The following is a 14226-nucleotide window of genomic DNA, read 5'->3' on the forward strand; positions in this document are numbered from 1 at the left end:
CTTTATAATTGTAAAATGGTAATTTTAAAACAGTCGATGTGGATTTAGTTGGTAATTAAATCGCAAGAAAAAGACAGCAAGAAAATAACCTGGTTTACAGTATTTGTGTAATTAATAAATTCTCTAAGTCCAAAGACCATAACTTCACCAAAAATCATCAGACCAGGACATAATTCAAAACTGATCTGTAACTAGTCATAATAAAACTATAAACCTGACGCTGAAAAGTATAGAAAACTGATAATTTTTGTGGAAGTCCTTATTAGTAGGACCACAACAACAAAAAATCATCCTACATAAACCAAATTTGAACTTGATCTGTAACTGGTCATGTTTATTAAACTATATACCAAATATCAAATCAATATCTTCAAGCACGATTTAAAAAAGTGTGGAAAACTGATTTGCGGTGACTGATGGACAGACAGACGTGAAAACATACTAGCTCTTGATGAAGTTTAAGAATTAAGATAAAATTTAAAAAAACAAATTTTTTTGATTTGTCCAAAGAACATGAATGTCAACGCCTAAAAAAAGTTTGGTGAACAGGATATTGACATTCCACCTTAATGAAAGTTGCAAAAACACACATTACAAACCCTCATGCTGACGCTGTATGCACGTTTTTTAATCATTCCCATGGACAGTTCTTACGTTTTAGTTCACAAAAATGTAACACTGAAATTCAATGAAATTATATAAACTAGAGGCGCCTAGGAACCTGAATCCCTCAACTAATTACCTTAACCTACATGTTTCAGGGGCCATAACTCCAACATCTGTCAACCGATCTTTCTGAAAATCTTAACAATCATTTTGTGCAGAATACTCTAAGAAACAATCATGCAAACTATTGGATGCAAGGTGATTGCAAAAGCTCACCCTACCTTTGAGGAAGGCGAGCTAAAAATGTCTGGAAAATAGAGTACAACTCATGCTAAACATCAAATTTCAAACCATTCTCATGGACATGGAAAATTCCAAAGTATTAGCTGAGGAAAATATGCAGGACATACATTAGCACCTACAGACAGAACAGAAGGTAAAACTTACATCAACCCATCAAGACGGGGCAATAAAAGGCGGCATAAAATAAGCAATTATCTTACCATCCTTGCCGATGGTATACGTAAACGGCTTGGGGAAAAGATCTGCCTTGGATGTGACTGCTTTGAGCTCTCAGTCTGTGATGCAATCTGTGACTGTCTCTCTGGTTGAGTTACTTCAGACTGTATTGACAAAGCATCTGATGCTGATGAAGATTGAGTGGCAAGCAATGGTTGAATAGTCTGCAGGAACTGGCAGAAAAAGGATAGATAGAACATTAAATATTTAATTAGTAAAATTTAAACTAATAAATTAATAGGGAATATGCCGGAAGGACAGACAGATGGACATACAGATGGACAAGGGTAAATCTTAATGCCCCTGTCATCTTACGGGGGGTGGGGGTGCATACGAAACTCTATAAATATAGATCTTTGCCTCTTTGCTAAGCTTCTGCACCATTCACTTAAAATGATTCAATTTATGTCCCAAACCATTTCCTGTTCATTTATAGGATATTCAAACTACAACTCGGGGAAAATAAATAAATGAAGAATGTGTATTAAAGGACTTGGATGTCCATGCGGGCAAAATGGATTGAATCATGCATAATCGGGACAAGAACAAAATGGAAAAGGAGAATTACTCAGGAACAGTGAAAGTGACGCCACCCAAATAGGAACAAGATCTGTGTTTTATGGTACTTTAAGCATTTCATATACTATCTTTTCTCAGGTAAAAAGGGGCACAACTCAAGAACGGCAAAAGTGACAGTACCTAAATTTGAACCTGATCTGTATTGTGTACATTGTAGTACGTAATAAACATTTGTGTATAAGTTTTAAATCATTTGCCTTGGTTGAGGCAAACATTAGTTATAGAACAGGACCCAACTATTTTTCATATATACATGTACATAAAGACAAGGGTAAAGCTTAATGCCCCCGTCAATGTACAGGGGGGGGGGATAAGAACAGTATGGTCCCATACATGTAACTCCAACAAAATTGGTTGATATTAAAATGGAGGTGCAGTATGATGTAGTACTTATGGAAACTAGCGATCCTGAAAAATTTAAAGAAATCGGATTAGTGGTCGATGAGGAATTGCATCCACAAAATGTTCCCTTAGTGTACAATAATAAGAAATAGTCAATTAGTCACATAACTCCGACAAAAGGGGTCAGTTCAACAACAACAAAATATGCGATACATAGTAATGGTGGCCTCTAAGTAAGATTCCAAGGATAACAGCAATTATGTAAAGGCATTGTTTGATAAACCATGCACCCTTAGAATCGGTACTGCGTCTATCTGGCCCACAGTAAATGTTTCAGTGCGTTCTTTATCATTTTACTGTGTCAATGAAGCCAAGTGGCAGCCTAAAGTGATCCCTGAAAGTTTGGACAGAATTTCAGTTATCAAAATTGTTGGTTTAGGCAGACTTTAATGTACAAACAAATTACTCTGTCTCATGGTGTTCAGTTTCATTCATATATTAAATTCTTACCTGTCCAAATTGTTGCAACAACACACTGTTGTTAGCAGGTGGTGGAGGATCATTATTCTCATTCATCACAACTCAATTGTTCGGCAAAGCTTTCTTTGAAAATAAAAAAAAAATCATTTTTTTATGCATTCAATAGGAAAATCTACTAAAAATTATCAATTACAATTTCAGAATCTATACAACTGATTATCCATGACGATTACTTGCTCAAGAGCCTTTTAATTTTTATAATTTGTTTGCCAACACAAAAATATAATTGATTCTAAATTTTGAGGGAAAAAAATATTCAAAGGAAGAAGAAAAAATATTCTGAGGGAGGATGCATACCATAAAAATAATGTTAAGAGGGTGGTGAAGGGTTATATTCGTGCAAGGTTTCCAACTGTTTTAATTTACTGTGTTTTCGTGTTTAGACATTTTATTTCTCCTTTTCTTGTGTTAGGGTCAGTGTGTGTGCTTCGTGTTTCCCCTTAAATATTTCCCATTTTTCGTGTCAGTTAGCTTCAATTTCTCGTGCTTAAAATATCACACATTTGATTGAAAAGTAGGCCAGAAATGATTTATAAGTCAGCCCAGCACTAAAATGTGACTCAAAGTATCCATGATCATTGATAATGACTGCATGATCTCCAATAATGGCTGAATAATAACTTCTATCACTTATTGCTTTAATATTTATGATCTTATTTCTCGTTTCACAATTTTATTTCACATGTTTCGTGTTCAGTTCCCCCCTGTTAAGTTTGAAAAAATAATTTGTTGTGACGTGTCTTAAAAATAAATATTTGGCCAGAAAAAAAAACATGACCCCCCCCTTTTAAAGTTAAATGATCAGTCCCTTCTGTAGGAAGAGTTCATGTGTTTTCGTTATTTTTTGTTTATTTTTTACAACAATCACCATTATTTTTTTTCCGCCTCGCTCTACTCGGCAGCAATACACTCCATTATTTAAAGAAGGCCATCGTCATTTGCCGGCTCAACGAAATGTCCTTTGTAATCTCTATCAGTGTTATCAGTTCTCGACAATGTAACAAACTTTTTTCCAGTTGGGCCAGTTCTTCAAATAAATGTGGTCAAAGTTGATTGTGTTAATTTAGTAGATACTTGTATCCCCTTATCCTCACGATGTTCTCTTGCGTAAATAAAAAAAAATCATAACATCCGTTGTTGTGCTCAATTTTGACATTGTGTGCAAAAGGTCATCAGTTCTTGATAGTTGTCAAAAGTATAGTATGGTATGCATGTTTGATATTAATAGAAGATTTAAAATTACTCAAATTGAAGAAAAATATCAATTAGTATCATTTGTCTCTAGAAATGAATAATAATTTTTTTTTAGCCTTATTGGTCAATTTAGACATCTTTAACAGATATCCTAGGAATTATCTCTCAAGGACAAAAATAAAATATATGCATTGAATATTTATAATTATCTTTAATACATATTTTAGATGGTTTTAAATTAATAAACCAATTCTTATGTGTTATAAGATGTTGTCACAGCTGTTATTAATTTTTACTGTCATAGTAACAATATTTAAGGGCATTACTTTTCCGATAATTGAATTGGATTAAATTTAAAAGTTCATAAGATATGATATTTAAAAACTTGCTAGGCCAAAATTAAAAATATGTTTGTTTCCCTTCCCCCCCCCCCCCCCTTTCCTGAAAATAATTTGTTTCAATTTTTGGAAAGTGCTTGAAAGCTGAAGGATTGATAATCTAAATAAAATTAAATACAATAAAATTGAGCACAAACAACTGATAAGTGGCCTGGACTGGACAAGTCAAACAATGGACCACTTTCGAGTTCATCCGTCACCGGCAAAATCTCGTCAATTATGCACTCCTTTATGACGTCACTTACCAGATAGAGGAGCTCGCCTGTATCCCTGCACTATTTACGTTCATCAAGCGTCTTAGTGATCGTCTTTGTGCAGGATAAACTAGAAATAATGGTTGCTCTGTAGGTACTTACTGACAATTCCCTAATGACAGCAGTGTTGATTGTCAATTTTGAGAATTCAATTTGCCGAATAATTCGTACAATATAGAATTATAGTTTTCCAACCACTCTCTCAACATTGGGAGGAAGTGACGACGCCCCTAAACGCAAAAATGACGGTGATAAAGGCGCGTATAATTGACGAGTTTTTTCCAGTGACGGATGAACTTGAAAGTGGTCTATTCATGTGACCATGCTATGACAATCACTACCAGTTCAAAAAAAAAAAAAAAAAAGAACCTGCCTTCCTGGTCTGTTTACAAAGGGTAGACCCGGGGGAGGGGAAACAGACATTCTTTTAAATGTGGTTTTATTTAGGGACTGTTCAATATTTATCTGCGAGATTGGCATGTGCAAACTTGGGCAGGGCAAAATCATTTTTTACTAAGAATAGTGACAGGGGCAGACCCTAGCTTTTTTGTTGGGAAAAATCAAACTGTTAATGGGGGACTCAACCTTATTTCTATTAATTTATATATAAAATATTCAATTAACATTTTAATATATATAAAACATTAAATATTTCATTAACTTTATCAACAACTAAACTCCAAGAGGTGAACCAACGCCTGTGTGAATCATTTCGATAGAGTCCCTGAAGTGGATACCTTGATATGCCGGGTTGTCAAATTATGCAAATGAATGCAACATTTAAATAATACTCCAAATTGACAACAACACTTCAAATGGTCTGCAATTTTATTTGCTGTGGTCTACATGTATCGCCTGCAAGGCAGGCTTCATCAGGACAATTTTTATACAGAAATTCATCCCTGAAGTACTCAAAGTGGTGCATTAAATTTGACGTCATGGTGAGAGAAACAATGAAAAGTGAAATTAGCAATAGAGTTCTAAATAGATAAGATAAATATAGAAAATTAAAGTTTCTTTACAATGTAAATTGAGTTCGTTTTACTATTATATGATACATGAAATTGTTCTAAAGCCTAGCTTGGTATCTAATTTGAAGTGTTGTTGTCAATTTGGAGTATTATTTATCAACAATTGTTTCCTATCAAATAGTTTAATTCCATTTGCATTTAACTTCAAATTTTCAAATCTTGTGTTAAGTAATCACAAAATGTAATATTTAGGACTAATTTGCATGGAGTATGCTTGTAAAGGTCTGTAACAATCTTATGACTTGAAAAAAATAACAGTTGCTATCACTGACAGTCATGATTTACTGAAAACAATTGTAGAATTTGCCTATTCAACATGTAGTATATATCTCTAAATGAGTTAAGATTTTACATGTATTGTAAGAACAGTATAAACATGACATAATGGCCTTATTCTATGAAAATCTCAGGTCATTTTATGAAGTTACAGAAATTCTCAAAGTTGACTATTAGTATCTGAATTTAGTCCTAACTGAAAATTCTCATTTTCTCTTTTGATTTAAAAGGATAAAATTTGACACCAATAAATATAAATGAAAAACAAATTTTCCAATATGTACATGATGTAAGAACAGTATAAAAATATTGAAAAAGGAGACAAGTTGTATGAAAATCTCACATAATTTTTTAGAGGGGACAATAAATGAGCATTTCTGACTGTCAACAGTTTGGTGGTGCATTCTATAATGAATTTTCTTTTTTTTCTTTTTTTATATTATAATTTTCTTTATTGAAAAGCACTTTACGCCCATATGGACCAATGGCTTAAAACATTATACATAATATACAGTTAACATAAAACAATGAAAATAAACAACGGAGACACTTTGAACTATAATTTGTCTTTTTTTTAAATCAATATATATATAAGAGATTCAAATTATATCAAGGACTCCCTGCCCTCAGTGTTAGTGATTTTTTTAAAAAGGAGCCTAATTTGCAAGTGTCCTGTTTTGTTTCAGGATTGAGGATATGTTTTAATTTATCTATATCATTTAAGTTATTATATTTATTTTCATTTAAAAATTCTTTTCTTAAATGTTCCTTTATTTTACATTTAAAAAAGAAATGAAACTCATCATCTAGTACATCACCAATGTGTACATAGTCTTAAATCTCTGGGAATTTTCCTGTATAGATCTTCCAGTTTCTATTAATCAGCAGTGGTCACTTATTTGAAATTTAGAAATTAGTTGTCTATATTCAAAGTTTTGAGAAAGTAGGTATGGTTCAAAGTTATAGCTTTTCTTTATTTTTTTAAAAAGTTGGAGTTTGCTATTCTTTTGTAAATTTAATATTTTATCATTATATAAATTTTCATAGGAGTTTTCTAGATTTTGTTTGTATATTAGCCTATTATTTTTATCCTTATTTTGGTTAACAATTTCTAAATCATTTTGACTTCTGACATGATTTACATAGGAGTACCAAGAATAAATACCTGCATTATGTAAAGTTTTTGCCAAATTTAGTGTCTCTTTTAGTAAGGGACTAGTTTCTTCCCTTAATAGTCTATCATGAAAAAGAAGAGTTTGTCTTTTTATAAAGCAATCAATAGGGTAGCTGCCTAATTCAGATCGAGCAGCTATATTTCAAGAGCATTTTTTTGCTCCTAAAGTTAACTTATTAAATTTATTTAGTACTTTATCAGGTGGACTTTTGTCAATGAAATTAAGAGTATCTACTTTTTTGTTATTTTTATCTCCTTTAATTGAAGCTTAATAAAAGGATGAGTATGCATCCATATACCATATTTCACTGTTATAAGTTAATATAGGTCTGACGAGTGAGTTAAATAAATGGTTTGACAAATTTACAGGAGTCTGATGAATCGAATTACAATATGTTTTTATAGAATACATTACTTTCATAGATTTTTTGGCTAATTCTTGTGCTGAATGAATAAGATTTCCATTCTGACTAATAATATTACCATGAAATTTAAATCCAGTGCAAACACAAATACCCCTCTATAGAGGGATAATTTTATCCCTCTAAAGAAGGTTTATCCCTCTATACAGGTATAATCACCATCCAGGGGGGTTTGTTCCCAACCTGTTAAAATCATAGTTTTAGTTTTTTTTCAATTTACAGTTACCTGCCATTTATCACAGTATTGAGACAAATGGTTTAAACTTGACTGAAGACCCTCTTTAGTTTCAGACATTATCAAAATATCATCAGCAAATAGGAGACTTCGAATATTTGTCTTCTATTTTCAAGGGATCACAGTCATCCTGTTTAAAAATTTGAGGTAGATCATTTATGAAAATGTTGAATAGGGTGGGACTTAAATGAGAGTCCATAGAAAAAAAAGTATACCGAAAATATATTTTTAAATGATTTTGATAACTATATAACATACATAAATTTGGTGGTATACATGTACTCCACCTCCAGCTTATTTGGTGATTCTCAGGTACATATGATTTCAAAAAAGAGAAACAAGCTTAGAATTATAGATTTTTTTTGGTAATAAATGGCAACTAATTTTTTTACAGAAATGTTTAGATGGGCGGTGAAAACATGTGCGATTTCGCGAAATTCGTATAAAACAACTGACGTCGGATGTATCCTATTTATATATACATTACACAGTGTTAGCCAAAGAAGGACGTCATATTAGAATAAACAATATTGTACAAAATGTCCTATATTTGCTATATACATACTTAATAAGGTATCTATACTTACTTTTCAGTCTTTTGCAGAATAGCGCATAATCCATATGATGTATCCTTGAACCTGCGAGACCCGCGGTTACTATATCCAATGAGAGGCCTTCTTACTTCTTCGTGATGAGAGAATTCATTTGCATACAAAATTGAGTTTTGTGATACAAAATTGAGTTTTGTGATACAAAATTGAGTTTTGTAACACAAAATAGACTTCTTTGTTAAATTTTCACTTCTGTTTAACAAAACTCAAAAATAAACACAAAATTAAATTTTGTCACAACAAAAATGACTTTTGTCATTACAAAAATGACTTTTGTCATTACAAAAATGACTTTTGTCATGACAAAAATGACTTTTGTCATGACAAAAATGACTTTTGTCGACAAAAATGAATTTTGTCGACAAAAATGAATTTTGTCATTAGAAAATTCACTTCTGTGTCACAAAAGTCAATTTTGTCCACACAAAAATAAACACAAAATTGAATTTTGTGTGACAGAAGTCAATTTTGTCATGACAAAAATGAATTTTGTCGACAAAAATGAATTTTGTCATGACAAAATTCATTTTTGTCATGACAAAATTGACTTCTGTCACACAAAATACAATTTTGTGAATTCTGTGAAGACAAAATTGACTTTTGTGACACAAAATTGACTTTTGTGACACAAAATTGACTCTTGTGGCACAAAATTGACTTTTGTGTTAAATTTTCATTTCTCACGATTTAACAAAACTCAATTTTGTCTACACAAAAATAAACACAAAATTGAATGTTGTGACAAAATCTCAGTTTTGTATGCAAATTAGTTCACAGAATCCAAACCAAACCTGTTTTGCATACAAAATTGACTTTTGTCGCCCAATATTCAAATTAGGTAACAAAAGTAAAGTCTGTGTTACAAAAATGAATTTTGTCATGACAAAACTAACTTTTGTCCACCGAAAGATAATTTTGTATGACAAAATTGAAATTTGTAGTATGCTACAAATTTTGTTAAACTGAACTCGTTTTTGTTGAACAAAACTCACTTTTGTCCGTACAAAATTGAATTTTGTCGACAAAAACACAAGAGTCCCATTCGGCGCCCCGTATTTATGACCTTATAAAATGTTTTACAATTTACACCTTGGTATGTACTGTAATAGCAGATGGTACATGAATACATCTGTCACGTAGATACACTACATCAGTTATTCTGGGATGTTTTGGAAATTAATTTTACGATCAGTATTCACAAATATGTAAGTCCCTGTTTATGATTTCTTATAAGTAAAGATACAATCTTTACTCAATGTTTTTGCTTTTATCGTTGTCATGATATTTTTGTCTTCCTCGTATATTTCAATTTGGAACGGGCGTCATGATTTAGGATTAGAGATTCCAGAAAATTACAGAATTGAAATACATAAGAGGTTTAAAATATAAATGTCACACATACCATAGAGGTCGAAGAGCTTTTCTTCATTATCCTTTATCAAATATTAAGCTTAAGTTTTTTGTATCAATAAATAAACCTCCTTTTTTTAAACCTCTTTATATACCTAAAAGCTGGAAAAAGCATTTTTCATGTTTTACTTTGCTTTATTTATCATTTTAAAAAATCTGAAGTCAACGACTGATATTTTCACAGATATTATAGACCCTTTTTAAAGCTAATGGTGAAATATAAACAAAAATAATGTCCTAAATATTTCATAATTAAGTGACAAGTTCGTGTCAACCCCACTATGGAACGTCGTGTTTTTAAATTCGGAATATTTATAACTAATATATTCACCAAGATACAAAACAATTGAGACGTTTGGCCTTTGGGAGATGATATGTTTGAAGAATGCAGATTAAAATGTATATATTATTATTAGCCTCTAGATTAAGACTTACTCATGTTGTAAGCATGTCGTTCCACCCATCTCGTTAGTTTTATTTTAAATAATCTGTATTGTTGTAAAGCTTGTGACAAAAAATACAAATTACAACATATATATGCAACAAATCTTATAACAATCGGTTAATCAAGAGTCCCTTGTTTGTAGTTTAAGTGACCGTTTTTAAAAGGAATACTGAAACTTTATACTTGTTGAAAAATTTGTTGGAATCAGTATATACTGCAGGTTTGTTTTTGCTCAAGAATTAATTATTTCTAACATTTCATCTTCAATTTTCAATTAAAAATTAAAAATTAAATTCTGTTTTTGCATTAAAACAAACCAATTGCAATAGTCAAATCTTCTCGAATGTTTAAAGTTGTATTTCCTTTCTCTGCTTTTTTTTGTCCGCTTAATTTGCTAACAGACACGAGACAGGTCAACATGAAGCAATATACAAAAAAAGTAATTTGTAGTTGTATCTCAAAACATGGAGTTAGATATTTATGACACAGAAATAGATTGTGTGTCACTATTTACATACATAAACTTATGTTATGTACCTTAAAATGGTGTACAGTAGTGTTTTGTCTTCCCTTGAACATATTCTTGTCTTATAATCATGTCGTTATACATAATACTTTCTGAAAATGAGATATCCATCAAACATATGTTGGTATGTTTTAAATCAGTAAAATTGTAATGTAAAAAAGAAGTGTTTAACATGTATTCCATCACATAAAACATGAATGTTTCGAATCCCTCAAAATCTGCGGTTTTTTGTTGTTTTTATTTAAGAGTGCAGGTTTTATGTAAATTTGCTATATATGCATCTTTGCTGGCCAAGAGTTCCTTCCTCTCCAGAGCAGAGGAGGGGACGAGATCGTAACTCTTGGTTAGTGAAGATGGGTCTTTGGGGCCTTAATGATACTAGATATGGGGACATGCAGATGTACAGCATTAACAAATATTTCCTTCAATATATATAAGATTGTGTCCTTTGTAAGTCCACCCCAAGGTCCTTTTTAACTTCCTATTTGTCAGAACAGATTAAAATACATAACAGTTTTGTTATAGATAGATATCAACGTGATTACATGCTGTTACAATTATAATCGTTTTAAAATTATTATTTTTTAGAAATGGTCACATTTTTGTACACATTGCTCAAAATTGTTCCTCTTTAAAGTCGTTAAATCGTCGTCAGTTATGGAGATCCGCTTGAATCACTGGTATAGAAAGAATGCAATCAGTTTAAAAGCTAAATATTTCAAATTCTTAAACAAACCATCCTTAATCTATTGTGGCATCTTTTTTATTGCTTTTTTTTAAATAATAAAACTGGAGGTATATATCGTATGACATGTATCTCTTCTGTAATTCTATATCTAAAAATATATAAGTAATCCATACCTATCTTATTTACAATTAAATCTTTATTTTAGGCAAACCTTTTCAATTTGTTTAAATACAGTATATACTTTCTGTGTGTTAATTGAAGAATACAAAAATGCAATAGATCGGTACAAACTATAGCTAGTAACTATGGGCTAAAATATTCAAATAATTTAATAACAGTTTAATTGTTTTCTTTCAATTTGCTTTTAAGAATTAACACATATCATATAATCTTATTGCATGATTTTGAAAGTTTAAGAGGATAAGATCAGCATTATCTAATAGTTCCGTATGGAAACACCCCATCAACATCATATTTAATGGAAAAATTACACCCTTTATAAGTTCTAATGGTCGTTGTCCGATAATTTTATTCAGTGTTAATACACATTTTGATCAAATCTAAGAGGATATTTTACCAGCAATAGTGTATCACAACATTTAGCTTGGAGCACAAGATATAAATCATGGCGAATTAGCCATAGAAATGTGACCTTAGAACGACCCAAATTTACTTAAGTATTCTGCCCGGGGTTCAGTGATTCATTCAATATTTTATTCGTATATTTGTACTTCTAATTCAGATATGTATAGTCGATGTTTTAATTTGGTCTCCGTTGCCATCTGTTAATAAGGACCGTGAGGTAATTTTGAAACGACCCTTTATAGTGCACTATGGCGATGTTATAATGCATGTACCCAAAAACTGTTTGGTTTGCTGTCATCAAATATTCTTGCGTAATAAATGCTTCCCACTCTTCCTTCGAACAAACCTTTTTTAAAAAGTGAAGAAAACTTTTTGCATCATTAGATGCGTATTTTGTTCTTCAAATGACTAGAATCAAAAACAAAATGTTAATATATCTAATAGATATACTTTTTTTATCTTTTCATTAATCAGTTCAAATGAACCAACACAAATAATTTTTCACGGTACTACAGTCTGTTAATACATATAGGACAAATAGTTTGACATTACACAAGGTCATGTTTTCTCAGACTGTTTATGACGTCTTTACACTAAATCCATTGGATGTTGGATGTGTATTGACTGATATTTTAGTCTTAGATACATTGATATAATTGTGTTTTTTTTTTGGCATTGTATTATCTAAAACTGTCATAAAAGTTTTGCATATCAACCTTATCTGAGATAAGTTTTTTTATTGGCTTTGAAGTTGCTGTCAGTGACTACGAGTTCTCTCAGATCTGTACTAAGAATCTTTTTGTTATGAGAATGTATAAGTCCACACTGTTTTTTTTTTGTTATATGTATTTCTATTTGTATTCATCCGATGAGTTGTAAAAAACCTTTTCAACTGATTTTCATAGTTTGCTCTTATGTTGTACTGTTACACCACTGTCCCAGTTTAGGTGATGGTTGAGCGCTCACAAACATGTTTAGTCCTGCCATACTCTTTATGTTCCTGTCCCAAGTCAGAAGCCAGTAGTTCAGTGATTGGATTTGATCAGGCCTGTTATGTTTGTTTTCAATAAATTATTATGTTATAAATAAGGCCGTTCGTTTATCAATTGACTTGTTCCATACTTTTCATGTCGGGGCCTTTTATAGCCGACCATACGCTATGAGGTTTTTCATGATTGAAGGCCTTACGGTTGCCTATAACGGTTTACATCCAGTTTATATGAACGTTATTGGATAGTTGTCTAATTGGCAATCATACCACATCTCCTTATTTTTATAACATTGTGAAATAACATTTACAGTGAAGCATTTGACCATATTTTTTCATGTTTAGTCCCTCCCACCACTTGTGATAATGAACAATAAATGTCGAACAAGAGATTACATCAATCTGTTTATCAGATATTGATTGGATATTGACAAAAGAATGTCCTACTATTATAACATGTATAATGAATAGGAGATCGATCAAAACTTCGTCAGGAGAAAACGTGTTTAGTGCAATGGAATTTATATGGTAATATGTTTTACAAATTCACCTCAATTGGGTGTACAACGATTTTTTTCAAATACATGTATGTTGAAATTATAGGTTAAGTTTGTGTACGAATTTTACCTTTACACTTCCTATTTATATACGCAGTTTGTGGACTATTTGTAATTTGTCAGTTTTATTAAATTGATTGGAACAATATTTTATACCCTGTTATTACTTGGGACATTGGTGATTTAACCTAAGGTGATAAGTATATGTGACGTCTAAGGTGGACATGATTGTGTTGATATTAAATGTTTACATTTGAGTTTTAATGGGAAAATGTGCGACACAATCAAATCCACAACTTAAAAGATTTATATCATGTAAACATTTTTGAAATAAGCTTTCTGTACTAGGATTACTCATTTGGATAGGACACTATTTTTATCAAAAAAGGTTGGTATGTAAAACTTTATGACAGGTATAGATGATATATTACCAAAATTCAAATCTGTAATATAATACACAAACGAGACATGCCTAGTACAAGGTAGGTGTCTTGACAAACCGTGGGGCAAGAAACTCAGTATTCAGTAACACTCAAACCTAAACGATATTCGGTAATACAAACTCGCACCAAGACAGGCATTTGTATACTTCGTGATCACTCTAATGAAATACAAACTTTAGTCTTCTTGTTTTTAAGAGTTTTTTTTTGTGCAAATGAAAACTGATGTTTCAAGCAAAGAAACATGCTTTTATTTGAAAATTAAAATAGATTCTATAGTGGATTGGGTGTTTTGTATTTTAAAATAAATGTATCCTCTCATTTTTAAAATGTAAACATTGGTAGCTACATTTTGCATATTTTTGTGTTTTTCACCATACTCTATTAAGGAAAAGGGTGAGACTAA

The 14226-nt window shown here is 31.4% G+C and overlaps 2 protein-coding genes across 12 annotated transcripts in view; one reads left to right on the forward strand and one right to left on the reverse strand.

Annotated features, from left to right (window-relative positions):
• LOC134725796 (uncharacterized) overlaps positions 1-8254 on the reverse strand; it is a 35076-nt gene extending 26822 nt beyond the window's left edge. For 2 of the 3 annotated variants that reach the window (XM_063589955.1, XM_063589953.1), the window contains exons 1-3: positions 8158-8254; positions 2557-2649; positions 1110-1298 (exon numbers count right to left, since the gene is read on the reverse strand). In XM_063589955.1, coding sequence (XP_063446025.1) covers positions 1110-1298; positions 2557-2622 — 255 coding nt within the window. In that variant the 5' untranslated portion in view covers positions 2623-2649; positions 8158-8254. Of the gene's footprint in view, positions 1-1109; positions 1299-2556; positions 2650-3454; positions 3592-8157 lie in introns of those variants that run through there. The other variant, XM_063589954.1, reaches the window with a different exon arrangement.
• LOC134725797 (uncharacterized) overlaps positions 1-14226 on the forward strand; it is a 67986-nt gene that overhangs the window by 41860 nt on the left and 11900 nt on the right. Inside the window, exon 1 of one of the 9 annotated variants that reach the window (XM_063589960.1) lies at positions 9287-9386. The exons of 4 other annotated variants lie outside the window; for them this stretch is intronic. The gene's annotated coding sequence lies outside the window, so the exon portion shown is untranslated. Of the gene's footprint in view, positions 1-9286; positions 9387-13222; positions 13352-13549; positions 13574-13596; positions 13769-13841; positions 13863-14226 lie in introns of those variants that run through there. 4 more of the 9 variants (XM_063589957.1, XM_063589962.1, XM_063589959.1 and 1 more) reach the window with 4 other exon arrangements.

The sequence above is a fragment of the Mytilus trossulus genome, chromosome 7 (assembly GCF_036588685.1).
Source record: "Mytilus trossulus isolate FHL-02 chromosome 7, PNRI_Mtr1.1.1.hap1, whole genome shotgun sequence".
NCBI lineage: Eukaryota > Metazoa > Mollusca > Bivalvia > Mytilida > Mytilidae > Mytilus > Mytilus trossulus.